Source organism: Gallinula chloropus, assembly GCF_964237585.1.
Source record: "Gallinula chloropus genome assembly, chromosome: 13".
Classification (NCBI taxonomy): Eukaryota; Metazoa; Chordata; class Aves; order Gruiformes; family Rallidae; genus Gallinula; species Gallinula chloropus.
Genome location: NC_140098.1, coordinates 12782276 through 12795386, shown reverse-complemented (window position 1 = coordinate 12795386; position 13111 = coordinate 12782276). Strand labels below are relative to the sequence as shown.

General features: G+C 55.6%; 2 protein-coding genes across 2 annotated transcripts in view; one reads left to right on the top strand and one right to left on the bottom strand.

Annotated features, from left to right (window-relative positions):
• LOC311196741 (protein NDRG4-like) overlaps positions 1–13111 on the bottom strand; it is a gene marked incomplete at both ends in the record, with an annotated part of 721213 nt that overhangs the window by 386387 nt on the left and 321715 nt on the right.
• LOC311196463 (hydrocephalus-inducing protein homolog) overlaps positions 1–13111 on the top strand; it is a gene marked incomplete at its 5' end in the record, with an annotated part of 68508 nt that overhangs the window by 54220 nt on the left and 1177 nt on the right. The window contains 17 exons of the mRNA XM_084270033.1: positions 408–507; positions 1578–1677; positions 2162–2330; positions 2609–2838; positions 3071–3185; positions 3734–3938; positions 4258–4493; positions 5074–5225; positions 5962–6154; positions 6862–6967; positions 7548–7808; positions 8478–8620; positions 8990–9208; positions 10189–10349; positions 10908–11029; positions 12316–12562; positions 12880–13092. Coding sequence (XP_084126159.1) covers positions 408–507; positions 1578–1677; positions 2162–2330; positions 2609–2838; positions 3071–3185; positions 3734–3938; positions 4258–4493; positions 5074–5225; positions 5962–6154; positions 6862–6967; positions 7548–7808; positions 8478–8620; positions 8990–9208; positions 10189–10349; positions 10908–11029; positions 12316–12562; positions 12880–13092 — 2972 coding nt within the window. The remainder of the gene's footprint in view (positions 1–407; positions 508–1577; positions 1678–2161; positions 2331–2608; positions 2839–3070; positions 3186–3733; positions 3939–4257; positions 4494–5073; positions 5226–5961; positions 6155–6861; positions 6968–7547; positions 7809–8477; positions 8621–8989; positions 9209–10188; positions 10350–10907; positions 11030–12315; positions 12563–12879; positions 13093–13111) is intronic.

Below are 13111 nucleotides of genomic sequence, written 5' to 3'. Positions count from 1 at the left end.
TGGCCGGGGCTCTTCACGTAGAACACTGAACTCTTGCCCTGGGGTTGTGTTCTCCGTGGTTTAGGGGCTGCATTTCAGTGAGGGTGCTGGGTGGTTCAGGAGGAGCGGGTTGGTTGTTGACGCCACCCGCCCTGGGACACCTCCACGCCTCTTGTGCCTCCCCGGGTGCTGGAGCGGCTTCTGCCAGAGCGTGGAGCTGGGCTGACGGACAGGGTTTCGTACCGCAGCAGAATCCTGCTGGGTCAGCCCGGTTGATGAACGTGTTAGGAGAGCTTGAGGACCTGCAGAGACTTGTCAAGCAGGGCAGGCTGTGGTGGCAGTAGCTGTCAGAGACCGGGATTCGTATATCATTTCCCAAAAGGGTTTAGGAGCACGTTTGAAGCAGTGTTTGTTCCCTCTTGGCTCAGGTCTCAGATGCAGAAAACATCCTGGGAATTGTTCAGATTGAGAACATCCAGATCTGCGCGGAGGCCCAAGACGTTGCTGTGACCATCAACATCTCTAAAGGTCAGTGGATGCCCCCAAACCCAAGTGCCTTGCCTCAGAGACAGGCAACCCAAGAAGACAAGATGGGATAGTGTGCAAGCGTGGCACGGGTCCTTAAAGCACATGTCCTGCATGGGCTGAGGCTGAGACAGCCTCGAGTCTCTCGCCTCCAAACTTCAGCTTTGGAGGAACTTTGGCCAGGAAGGCCAACGGCATCCTGGCTTGTGTCAGACCCAGCGTGGCCAGCAGGTCCAGGGCAGGGATTGTGCCCTTGTGCTCGGTGTCAGTGAGGCTGCACTTTGAGGGCTGGGTTCAGGTTTGGGCCCCTCACTCCAAGAAGGACATGGAGGTCCTGAAGCTTGTCCAGAGAAGGGCAACGGGGCTGGGGAAGGGGCTGGAGAGTAAACCTGAGGAGCGGCTGAGGGAGCTGGTAGCTGAGGTTCAGCCTGGAGAAGAGGAGGCTGAGGGGAGACCTTATCACCGCCTACACTGACCTTGACAGGAGGGTGTAGAGAGGTGGGGGTTGGTCTCTTCACCCAAGCGATGGGTGACAGGATGAGGGGAAATGGCCTCGAGCTGCATCAGGGCAGGGTCAGATCAGATGTTAGGAAAAAGTTCTTCACTGAAAGAGTTGTCAGGGCCTGGAACAGGCTGCCCAGGGAGGGGGTGGAGTCACCACCCCTGGGTGTATTTAACAAACGGGTAGATGAGATGCTTAGAGATATGTGTTAGCACAGGACAGGAAGGGTTGGACTCGATGATCTTAAAGGTCTCTTCCAACTCTGTGATTCTGTGATTCGAAGCATGTAACACCATGGGCAGGGTTGGTTTGAAACACCAGTGATGTGGACAGAGGTTGGCAATGCCCCAAGGCTCAGCATGGCACACGAGCTCTTTGATCCGTGCTTGGAAGCACAGAAGCTGAGCTCCTCAGCTGCTAAACACTGCAGATACTCTCCGAGTAAGGAACGGGGCAGCAAAAGGAGCTGGAGAAAGCTGCTGGGAAGGGAGCCGTGCTGAGCAGGGTTTTGTGCCACCTCAGAGCTGAAGTGTGGGTCAGCTCGCTGATAGTTTCTTACCCCTCTCCGCAGGTGTAAACGGCGGCGTGGTTTTTGAGACCCTCAGAGTCATGGATGAGGAGAAGCGAGTGCTGACCCTGAAGAACAAGGGGAAGTACGACATTGGGTACAGGTGGGTCCCTCTGTCAGTAGGTGGTGGCACCATCCTTCCAGCCTGGGTCCCTCTGTCAGTGCCTCCCACCCGGGACTAGAACCTCTTCCCACGCTTGGCTATCTTGTGTTTTGGGTAAATACAACGTCTGGCCTCCTCAGTCTGAGATGGAGAGTCCAGCCATCCCCAGCAGTCCTTCACGCCCCAGCCGAAGGAGACACCCTCACATTTCAGCCGCTCGCTGCCGAGCTTCGTTTTCTTCCTTTGAGGGTCAGCTCATTTCTCTTTAGGAGCCTCTCCAGAGGAGGGAGTGAAAGCATTTGGAGCCCTCCTGGCTGCACTCAGGGTCTGGCGCTCCCCAAGCAGAGCTGGGTTCTGTCTGGTTTATTGGTCTCTTCTTTGTTCTTGCCGGTTTATTCTTACCCTCTTGTGTGAAGTCCTGTCTGTGCTGGTGGCACCGACAGTTGAACTGATGAGTTCTCCGTTCCTTCTCTTCCCATCCCAGTTTCAGCCTGGAAACCGCAGATGCCAACATAGCCGACTTGGCATCTCACTTCACTGTCCAGCCACAGAAGGGCGTGCTGCCCGCCTCTGCGCACCCTGTGCAAGTGCAATTGCTCTTCCACCCCAAGAGGGAGCTGAATATTGAGGACAAACCCATCCTGCTCTGCAAGGTGAGCCGCCGGGACCGGGCAGTGTCAACACACCGTGTCTCGGGAGTGCAAGTGGGACGCGTGTCTTCTGGCAGGAAGGTCAGTCAGGGAATCTTCTCTTGTACGTGTGCAAGAAGGTTTTTCAGAAGCCATTTGTGATGCTTCCTAAGCGGAGCTGAAAACCTGTCTCAGGAGGAGGTGTTTGAACAGGGAGGGTGAGCTGATGGCTGGTGGCAGGACCTGGTGCGGAGGTAGAGCCTGGCTGCCACTGTGCTTACCAACTCCTCCTCCGGCTGCAGGTGTTTGAGCCTGATAGCTCTGAAGGCGGCAGGACCATCACCGTCATCCCAGTGAGGGTGTTGGCGAAATCCGTGTTCAGCCACTACAGCATCTACCCCGCCTCACTCAACTTTGGTGCTGTGACAAGTGGCACCAGGAAAACCTGCACCTTCATGCTGGAGAACAAAGGTGACCTCGACTTCAAATTCCACATCTCCAGACCAGAGCAGGATGCAGTGCAAAGGAAAAGGTGAAGAACCTGGGTTCTTGTCCATCTGCATCACCGGCGTGTGAAAAATGCCTCAGTATCCCCGTGTGTAGGGGGATAAAGCTGATCTGTCCATCAGCTGCAGCAGAAGGTGGTGCGGGCAGCTTTCTGGGAGCAGGAGGACTTTCCTCCATGGGGAGGGAGGCTGGCTTTGGCCTTGGAGAAAGGCAAGGGGAGCTCAGCATGATGGATGTTTTCTGCTTTCTCCTCTCAGGTCACAACTCCCAAAATCTGCCCGCCCTCCCGAGAACATAAACGGGAGGAAAACATCTGCTACATCTCAGCGGAACAGGCTCTTGCTGTGGAAGAACACCAACCCCCTCACACAGGTGGGTGGCTCTGCTCCCTGACACGTGCTGCTGGAGCCTGGGCTGGGGTCTCATCACCATGGGAGGTGACGTGGTCTTGCGTGTGCCTGGCAGCTCAAGGCTCCATCATCTCCCAGCCAGAGCAGAGGCAGGAGCTGCTTGGTCCTGCTGAGGGTGCTCTGGCTCAGAGCTGGAGTTGTGGGGTGATGAGAGAGGAGCAGGTCTGCTGTTTGGTAGCCACAAGCCAAAATACATCTGGGAAAACCCCAGAGGCCCAACATCCCTGTTTGAACTCCCCATCTGTTGATTGGAGATGACCTTCTGAGGCTGAAGGAGCTCAGCTCCCACCTTTGCCCTTTACACCCAAGCTCCTCTCTTTGTGCCGCTTGAGACAAGCCTCCCCCTCCTCCCAGCATGTTCGTGTCAGCCTGGGGCTCCCTGCAGGCTGTGGTGTTGTCCCTGCCCTGGGATTGGAGGTCAGAGCCAGCGGGAGGCTGGGGAGCAGCAGCATGGTCCTTGCTGCTGGTATGGCTGTTGGACATCAGCCTCTGCCGGGACTCTCTCTGCAGACTCACCTCACTGTGGGCATGTTTACGGTGTACCCTGGCTTTGGCTCCATCCCTCCTGGGGGCCAGCAGATGATCACAGTGGATTGCTACGCCAAGCTGCTGGGGACGTGCAAGGAGAGCCTGTCAATCAATATCAACAACAGAGACCCCAAGGACCATCCCTCCGGCATCCCCTACTCCCTGTTTGCCGAGTCCTGCCTCCCAGGTACGCCTCACCCACAGCTTCCCTGCCATCGGCACCCAGACTTACTCCTGGGACACACACCCTGACCCTAAATTTCCCCCTTAAAGCCCCCAGAGGTTCCAGTTCTCCAGTCAGCCATTGCAGAGAGACTGGGAGGGATGCGTGGAAGGATGAAGGGAAAGCAATGTCCTTTAAGACTGGGGGTGACCAAGCTCCATCCTCACACCCAACCCAGCTGGGTTTTGCGGTGACCTGGGCAGCTTCTGAGTGGCCAGCAGGGTCCAGATAAATTCAGCGGGAAGGCTTCTCGGTCCTCACCCTCCCTTTGATCTTCTTGTAGCATTTGTGGTTGATGACATAGAGTCCATCTTTGAGGAGCACCGAATCTGCAGCAGCATCCGCCTCTGCCACGTCCTCCAGACAATGGAAGACAAAGGTGTGTTCATCAGAGATGAGAACAAATTCATCTTCACCAACGTCCTGGTTGGGCACCAGGCCACAGCTCGCTTCAAGATCCGCAACGTGGGCAAAGTCCCCTGTGATGTGGTCTTCTCCATCAAACCCATCCCTGGAAAGGTAAGAACAAGGAGCCTCGGGGACTGTCTCTCTTCTGTGTGGTGGCCTCCAGATGCATCGCAGCTTCTTGCCCAGACTGGCCTGGCTCTGGGCAGGTGGCAGTACATGGCAGAGACGCAGGTTGACAGTTGGGTTGAGTTCAGTCTGTCTCAAGCGAGGTTTTGATTCACCCCTCTGGCTCTTTGGTGAGAGACTTGAACCCTTCTCAGTATCTCTTGGGGTCACGCTCAGGGCCAGGGAGTGGACTTCTGCTGGGCTGATATACCAGGGCTTCAGAACATCACTTCCTCAGGCTCCCTGGTCTTTTCCTTCTCTTTAAGGGCCAGTTCTAGATCATTTGGAGGGTTTCCCACACAGTCCCACCTCCCACATGTGCTGGGCTGGCCGCTCGGTGCTCAGAACAAGCTTTTGCCCTCCTGGGCTTTACAGCAGCTCCCTGGGCAAGGTCGGCACTGCTCTGGAGTCACCCCTGGAGAGTGAGGGGCCTGTCTGGGACTGTTCCCCATGATGTATCGATGAGTAAGGCTGCATCGCCTTGAAGGGTGTTTCCTCCTAACACCACTCTGTGGGTTCCTCCAAGCTTGACAGCTACGTGAGCAACATATTCAAGGTGGATCCTGTCCGGATGAGTGTTCCCAGCTGCTCCCACATCTTTGCTACGGTGACCTTCACTCCACAAGCCACGCAGAACTACCAGTGTGCTTTTGAGGCTTCCCTCGATGCCCAGGCAAGGTAATTCACCTGGGGGGATCTTAGAGGTGACCTTTTCTGACAGCTGCCTCCCCTCTGGGAGCACGTAGACCTAAGTCCAGTAACCCAGAGTCGTTTGGTAGCCGCAGGTTTGAGTCCTTAGCTTTAGACCACACAAGAAGCAGTAACAGAATCACAGAATTGTAGGGTATGGAAAGGACCTCAAGAGATCATCAGGTCCCTAATGACAAGATAGAGCCTCCTTGTTTATGTTAACATGAGAAGAACCCTTGTGATTCCCTGGGGGTACGTTGAGGTCTGTGCTGGCCGTGTTTGTGCTGGGGCTCCGACCTGCTCTTCTCCAGCCCTTGGGCTGCTTGAGGTGGGACACGCTAACTCAGATTTCTGCCCTGATGAGCAATTCCTGCTCTTGTGGCCTTGGCAATATCCTTTCCTGACACATTATTTACTCCTCCCTTCTTGCTTTGATACTACTCGGGTGCCTTTTGTGTGTCTCTCATGTCACCGCAGCCAGGGAGCTGCTGTGCCTTGTCTGTGTCCTTGTTATTTACCCGCTGTACCGCCTGATTCCATGGAGGGGAACGACTGCTCTTATTCCAGAGGGCTTCAGCTCTCGAGAGCAGATTGCTCTCATGAGTGGCTCTTATCGTACTGGGATGAGGTGGAACCTGTGTCCTGGGGTATGGGAGCAGCAGCCAGGGAAGTGGGAAAGGGGTTGGTACCAAGCGTGATGATGTCTCCTCTGTCTCCCCTGCAGCCCTGCGGCAGCTAAAGCACAGAGCCTGACCTTTGAGATCAGTGGAGATGGGAATCTGCCTCACGTGACGGTCCTGCGCCCGGTTCTTCACAACAGGAGAGGGAACCCCCTGCTCCTCTTCAAGAAGCTGTTGCTGGGTGACTTAGAAAAACTCCCTCTTGTCCTTCGTAATGATGGCACCGTCCCCGTGCAGGTGAGGGCCTGCTTGGGGAATGCTCTGGTCTCATCCCACCAAGGAGAGGTCCCAGCAAACGCCAAAGGAAACCCTTCCCTTGTGCTCAGTGCCCCTTTGTCGCAGGACAGTGACCCCCTCGCCCTTCCCAGGAAGGGTGTTCCCCCTGGAGATGGGGCTTTCTGGCCGGTCTGTCCTTTGCAGTTACGTGCAGCACAAGAATTGGAATTTCCCCATCTCTCTTCTCAGGCTTTGGTTCTCCATGGAACATGCTATGGCCATGGTCACGGCAGATTCATTTGATGGCATTTCACTGCCTTGTAATTAAACTTGGTTGTAGTTTCACAGAATCCCAGAGCATTAGGAGCTCATCTAGTCCCACCCCCTGCCAGAGCAGAGTCACCCAGAGTAAATCCCACAGGAACGCATCCAGGTGGACTTTGAATGTGTCCAGAAAAGGAGACTCTCTGGACAGCCTGTCCCAGGGCTCCCTTACCGGGAAAGAGTTCCTCCTTACAGTTTAATTACACCCTGCTCCTTACTTGTAGTATTTCCTGTCCTGTTTGGTGTGCTGACACCTCCGAACCCTTTTGGGGTTTCCAATTGTACTGAAGCTTTGCACTGAGCTGTGTTTGAAGTGGGCTGAGCCAGCAGCAGGACAGCGTTGATCTGCTGGAAAGCCCTGTACCCACACCAGTGTGGTCATGCTCTGTGTTCCTTTCCCTCAGCTGATGATAGACCTCTTGGACAAAGAAGGAGTTTTCTCCTTGAAAGCCAAGCCCACCACACAGTGTATTTACCAAGCTGCGGGCGTGCAGGACTCTCATGGAGAAGGTAAATTTGTAAATTCGGTGAAGTGTGGCTGTCTGCACGGGAAAAATGTCTGTCCAGCTCTTGGCTTGGCCCAGCACAGGCAGATGTTGATAGTTTGGCTCCTGGGGCTCTCTGTACCCCCAGTTTTACACATGGACTCTTTGCAAGGTTTCCTTCTAGCAAATTGTAGGAAGTTCTTCTGTTCTTCTGGACATGGTGGGTTGAGTTTTGGGGCGCTGTCAGCACTTGAATGGACTGTGTGAAGGTCTTTGTTATGAGTGGGGAGTTACCACCCTGACCAGAGACAGCCCTCGAGCCTGCAGCCAGCCAGCAGAAGCCAAACCCACTGCATAACTCAGCTTTACTATGGCAGGGGCTGGCTGGGTGCAGTCTGAGAGAGAGATGGGTGTTCACCTGAGGTTAAGATACTTAAGGAGCAGTGTGCATGGTGGTATGAATGTAGCAAGAGGGTCTGGAACCACTGATGGGAGAACCGGTGCTTAGAGGCAGCTGGATTCACCCTCTTAAGCATCTCAGACCCCATGGAAATGTTTTCTCTGCGGAGCTGTATGACTTTTCTCTGGCTTCCATCACTGTGTAGAGAGGAAGCCCCACACCGCTTCCCTGGTCCTGCATCACAAGGAATTAGCCGAGTTTGATGTGCTCTTCAAACCCAAGCTGGCCCAGCGTGTGGAAGCAAAGATCCACATGTCTGTGGTGGACAACCCTTATGAAGAGACCGACATTGAGCTGGTGGGTGAAGGCTACGAGGATGACTTCACGCTAGATAACATCCATGGACTAGTGGCAGACAGCAAGGAGGAAGACACTAAAGATGATCTGGAGGAAGGTGTGATTGAGGGTAAGAGAGGAGAGGCTGCCAAGCCAGAGCAAGGAACAGGGAAGCATGGTGCTGCTCACCCTGTGCCAGGGCAGGGGTGCTGTGGGCTTAGCACACGGATCCTGCTGCCTTTCATAGCCTGCAGAGCAGCCACGCTTGGGAAGGCAAAGGGACATCCTCTGTCTGGGGAGGAGCTTGTGGGCTGGCAAGGGAGGGTCAGAGATACCAGCGTTCCGCTGAGTATCCTGAAAAGGGGGTCTGCCGGCCTGTGGGGTGCTGTGGAGGTGAAGAGAACCACGTGTGATAATTTGTGGCCTCTATATAATGAGGTCTGTGCTGTCGCCCGCTGGACGCGGGGTTCTGTGAGCGTGCCCAGGGAGGTGGTGGATGCCCCATCCCTGGAAGTGTTCAAGGCCACGTTGGATGGGGCCCCGGGCAACCTTGTGTAGCTCCAGGCCTGGAGGTTGGTGTCCCTACCTGTGGCAGGGGGGTTGGAGCTCTGTGATCCTTGGAGTCCCTTCCAATCCAGACCATTCTATGATTTCTGGGAGTGGTAAGGTGGGGAATGGCATCTCCCAGAGGGAGGAAGGCTTGGGGCAAGGAGAGGGGCTGGACACGTGTGTCTGTGTGTGTAAGAGGGGTGTATGGACCTCACCACACATTGAGATCCCTTCCTCTCGTTCCTAACAGCTGTCAGAGTGGATCACATCCAGTTCGGGGAGTGTCACATCGGGACCCCCTACACCGTGACCTTCACCATCACCAACCGCAGCAAGGTGGAGGCGATGCGCTTTGAGTGGCTGGCGGAACCCCCCTTTCACTTCTCCCCCAAGGTGAGCTGGGGTGGCTCTGCCTTTCCCCACTGCACGGCCCTGTCCCACACATTCCTGGGAGCTCCCCCCTATCAGCTGGAACCCACGTCGGTGCCATGTAGGAGCAATCCCAAATGACTCCGCGGAGGAGCTTTGCTCCATGCAGGAGTTGCCATCCCTCATCCCTGGCTTTGCTGGGGCCGGGCTCTCAGTCCTGCAGCAAAGGCTCCGTGTTACGGGAGGTGGCATCTCCTGGGCTTCATCAACCCTCGGAGAGAAGCGCAGGAAGATGGAGATTCCTGGCACGGCTGCTCACCACATTGCTCCCTTCACTGGCTGTGCTGCTCTGGCTGGGGATTGGAGTTGGATCTTCTCTCTGGTTCTTCCTAGGTGGGACACCTCCATGCCGGCTGCTCTAAGGACATCACAGTAACCTTGAAATCGGACGTGGCCGTTGCCTTCAGAAAGCACCCTGTGAAGTGCACGGTGGCGAGCATCACCTTCCAGCTGCCGCCGGAGGACATTCCTGACTGGGACGACCACCTGCACACCATCAAGTGGGTGGATGCCCCGGAGGCCCCAGGAGCCACGTGGCCTCTCAAGAAGAAGGTAAGCAGCACAAATGCAACAGTGTAACATGAATGCTTGTGTAATGAGAGCTGCTGAAGGTGCCAGAGTGATGTCTCTGCTGGCCGAGGGGCTCCCGCCTCCTCCTGATGTTTAATCCGTCCGTGAGGTTGACCAGGAGCCGAGGGAGGTCACACCCTATACGTTATGGTGGTTACATCTCTCCTTTTCCCCAAGGAGGAGGTAAACGCCGTGCTCTCTGGCTCGTGTGAGACGTGGGGAGCAGCACTAGCGCTGGGTGTGGGTGAGCTCTGAGCTCTGCGCTGACACCAGAGGTGTTGGCTGTGGTCTCTGTGTCGTGGGGCTCTCTTGTTATGGAGGCACTGTGTGGCCATTGTGCGGGAGTCCAGAGAAGCATCATCTCCAGAAGCTCCTCCTTTTGCTCTCATTGTGGCCAAACACACCTCTCCTGGGTGATGGTTCTTCCTTAGTTTCTCGACCATTGCAAAACCTGTCATCCAAACTGCTTCCCCATCAGAGCATCAGCGCTCAGAGGCTTCCCCAGTGACTTTGTGCCCACCCCAAAATGCCAGTCCCCAGCCCTACATGAGACATCTGGAAGCAACAGTCCCCTGCTGTTGCCCTATATGAAACCCCTGGAAAGGAAGAGGTGCTTTCTATGTGTGTTCATTCGTGAGGTTCTCCACCCACAGAGCTCCAGTGGGAGAATTAAATCCCCATTTAGAGGTCTGCTGCATTTACAGAGGGCCAGCAGAAGGGTCGGACACTATACAGTTGAAGCACAGGGACTGATCCCTGCTCATTGTCCCCATGGGTGTATTTGTGGTCACAGTGGTGATTGCTTTGATCAGGAGGTAGAAACAGATAGTCCAGCAGAAAGGTCACCTTTCTTTGACACCTTTCCAGGGAAGGAAATGGGGATGGTGTGTTCCTGTATGGGGCTGGTTTGGCTCGGTCTGGCTTTCCGGGCTCTGCTCAGTGATTCTCCTCTCTCCTTGGAGGTGATCGAGATGGACCCAGAACCAGCTCACACTGTCCTGGAGAAGAGCAGCCGTGAGGTGGAGCTTCGCCTCAGCGCTGTCGTTGACTATGCCCAGTTCAAAATGGACATGGACACGATTCAGTTCCAGGAGACCCTGCTCTTCCAGACAAGGACGTTCACGTGAGTCCTTCCTCCCGGTTTATGTTCAGTCTCAGCTGCTCTTCATCCTTTTACACAGACCCTCTATGGTTTCATCCTTCCCAGGCCCTGGCTGGGTGCTGGAGCCCGTCTACCTGCACACAAAGCCAAGCAGGAGATGGTGGCTGCCATCCTGCTCAGATGTGCCAGAAGTTCAGTTCTGCTGCGCCTTTCTGCCAGGAGCAGCTGTGGTTTCACTTTCCTTGCATGTCTTCTGTCCTCATCTGCTTCAGGATGAGTTTGCAACCAAAATAACGTCAGGCTGAGACCTGAGAGCCTTAATCCAAGACCTTAATCCTAGAAACCCCTTTGATTAAGCCTCTGGGATACCACATCTGCCCTTTTCTCTTTGACTTCCAAACTTTGGAATACTTTCTCATGGGACACACCAGGGCCACAAGCTGGACAGGGCAGAGCTGTCCGGGGAAGAAGATGCTCCTCAGCCTGAAGAAAGGGCTGCCAGGAGCCCACAGACCATGTCACTTCTCGACTCACTTGGTATTTATTGGGCTTTTTCCTTTTCCCCTCCTTGCTTCTCAGTTTCCAGCTGTCCAACACAGGGAATGTGGCCCTGGAATATACCTGGCTGGAGGCTGTGGAGGATGAAAGCAAAGCAAGCTGTACCACCAGCACCATGGAGCAGCTTCCGCCCAGTCTGGATGGTAAGGGGCTGTCTGGGGGTGCCAGGATTGTCTCGTGGGTAGCTAAGGGCTTGGGGAGAAGACACACCACCTCCAAACAGGAATTGCTTTTCCATCCCTATCCGGTCATCCACTTTTATCAGCATCTTCCTTCTCCTTGCCCCCTCCCCGCATTTCAGACCCTCTGGCACTGGCTCCGACGCATGCGCTCTGCGTGGGAGCTGAGTGTGGCTCAGGGGGAGCCGCGCCATGGGTCTGGACTGGGAAGGGGGTGTCAGGGCCCCTCTTGCTGGGAAAGCTGAGGTGTGACAAGTGAGTTAACCAACCTGCTGGCACCATCTGGGCACAATTCCCAAAAGTCACCATCTAAAACAAACCCTTCTGGCTCGGGCAGGGGAGTGTTTGGTGCAGGCAGGGACCCTGCTCGCAGCAGCTGTGGAGCTCGATGGGGTGGCAGTGACTCATTTACCCCCAGGGATGATGTCAGAGCACACGGTCTCCTTGGGAGCAGTGTGGAGGCTGGGCTGAGAGAGGAGAGCTGCCAGCTCTGACGCTTCCTAGCAGGAGCAGCCCGGCTGGCCGAGAACCCGGTGCCGGCCTCGATGCCAGGAACGTGCCAATCTCCCTCCCATGTGCGTCCCGGTGCTGGCTCTTCCCCGGCACGGGCATGCTCCTGCTGATGCTGGGCTGGGCTCTGCTGAGCTCTCTGGCGTAGGTTGGGAAAGCCTGGCAGAGAGGAGGAAGGGAGGAAGGAAGGAAGGAAAAGGGTGTGAAGGACGGAGCAGCGCTGTCCCCCACAGCCACCGCACCCAAACGAGCACCCCAAAACGTCTCTCCGGTTGGCTGCCGGGTCTAGTTTGGGAACAAATGCTGGCCAGGAAGCACTCTGCAGGAAAGGTTTGCCTCAAGCAACCGGGCCATGGAGATGGAGCCAGGGTAGTCCTGGTCCCATTGAACCCCCCATCTGCCAGCCCAGTGCTGTTACAGCAGGATGCTCAGTGGTGCGGTGTGCTCCAGGCAGTTCTCGGGGCCTTTTCGTTGTGCTTGTTGCCCCCAGCTCTCGCTTTCACATGGATCCCCCGGGACATTTTGGGAATATGATTTAGGAAGCAGTAGCCTAGAAGCAAAAAGCCAACTGGCCGCTCTCCCTGCTCTTCACGGGGAGTCCTCCTGATGAAAGCCTGTGGCTGGAGATGCTCCAAGTACATCCCAGCTCACTCCTACCTGCCTGCACCAGGAGGCAGAGCTGCTGGGAGGGTTTTTTTCCTTGACAGATGTCCTGCTATATAACCCTTTCCTTATCACAGGGGATTTGCTCTCCTCCACTTCTGGTAGCTCTGTGAAGCTCCAGCCCAGCCATTTGAGCCAGCTGGACCACAGTGTGGAGCGGGTCTCTTCTTCCGCAAGCTGGTCTTTGAACACCACCCGTGCCCCCTCCCTGCCGTTCTCCATCGAGCCCAACAGCGGCACCATCCTTGCTGGCCAGGAGCAGCATTTCCAGATGAAGTTCTCTCCAACATACATTGGGGACTTTGAGAGCCGTATGCTCTGCAGGTAGGAGACGTCCAGGCTTCGCTTGCTTCTGCAGTCGTGGTTATACCTCGGATCGGGGTGGGTAGGAGTGCAGATCTGGCAGCAGCCAGCCCCAGAGAGGCAGAGAAACTGCACATGTACAGGAGAAAAGCAAGATGAGCATCCAGCCTTGGTAGAAGGAGGTGTGGAGACACGGGAAAAAGATGTTGTATGAAATATTAAGCTCCTGGAGGGTTGCAAAATCTGGAACGAGAGATCCAGAGAGGGGGAGACACAGGTCACCAGTTAGCCTGGCCACCACCAGCTAGCCTGGCCAACACCAGTCCCTTTCTTCCTAGGATTCCAAACCTGAAACCCGATCAGAAGGGCCCAGAGGTGGCTGTGAAGGGGAGAAGCCTCATGCCCAGCTGCCACTTTGACCTGGAAGACTCCGACTACATCACGGCAAAGAGGCGCAACCCGGAGTTGCAGGGATCTGAGGAGCCAGAGCTCGATGTCAACAGGAAAGTGATTGAGATCGCAGCAGTGGGACTGCGCAGCAGGAACAGAAGGTGGGTGTGGGCATGGCTT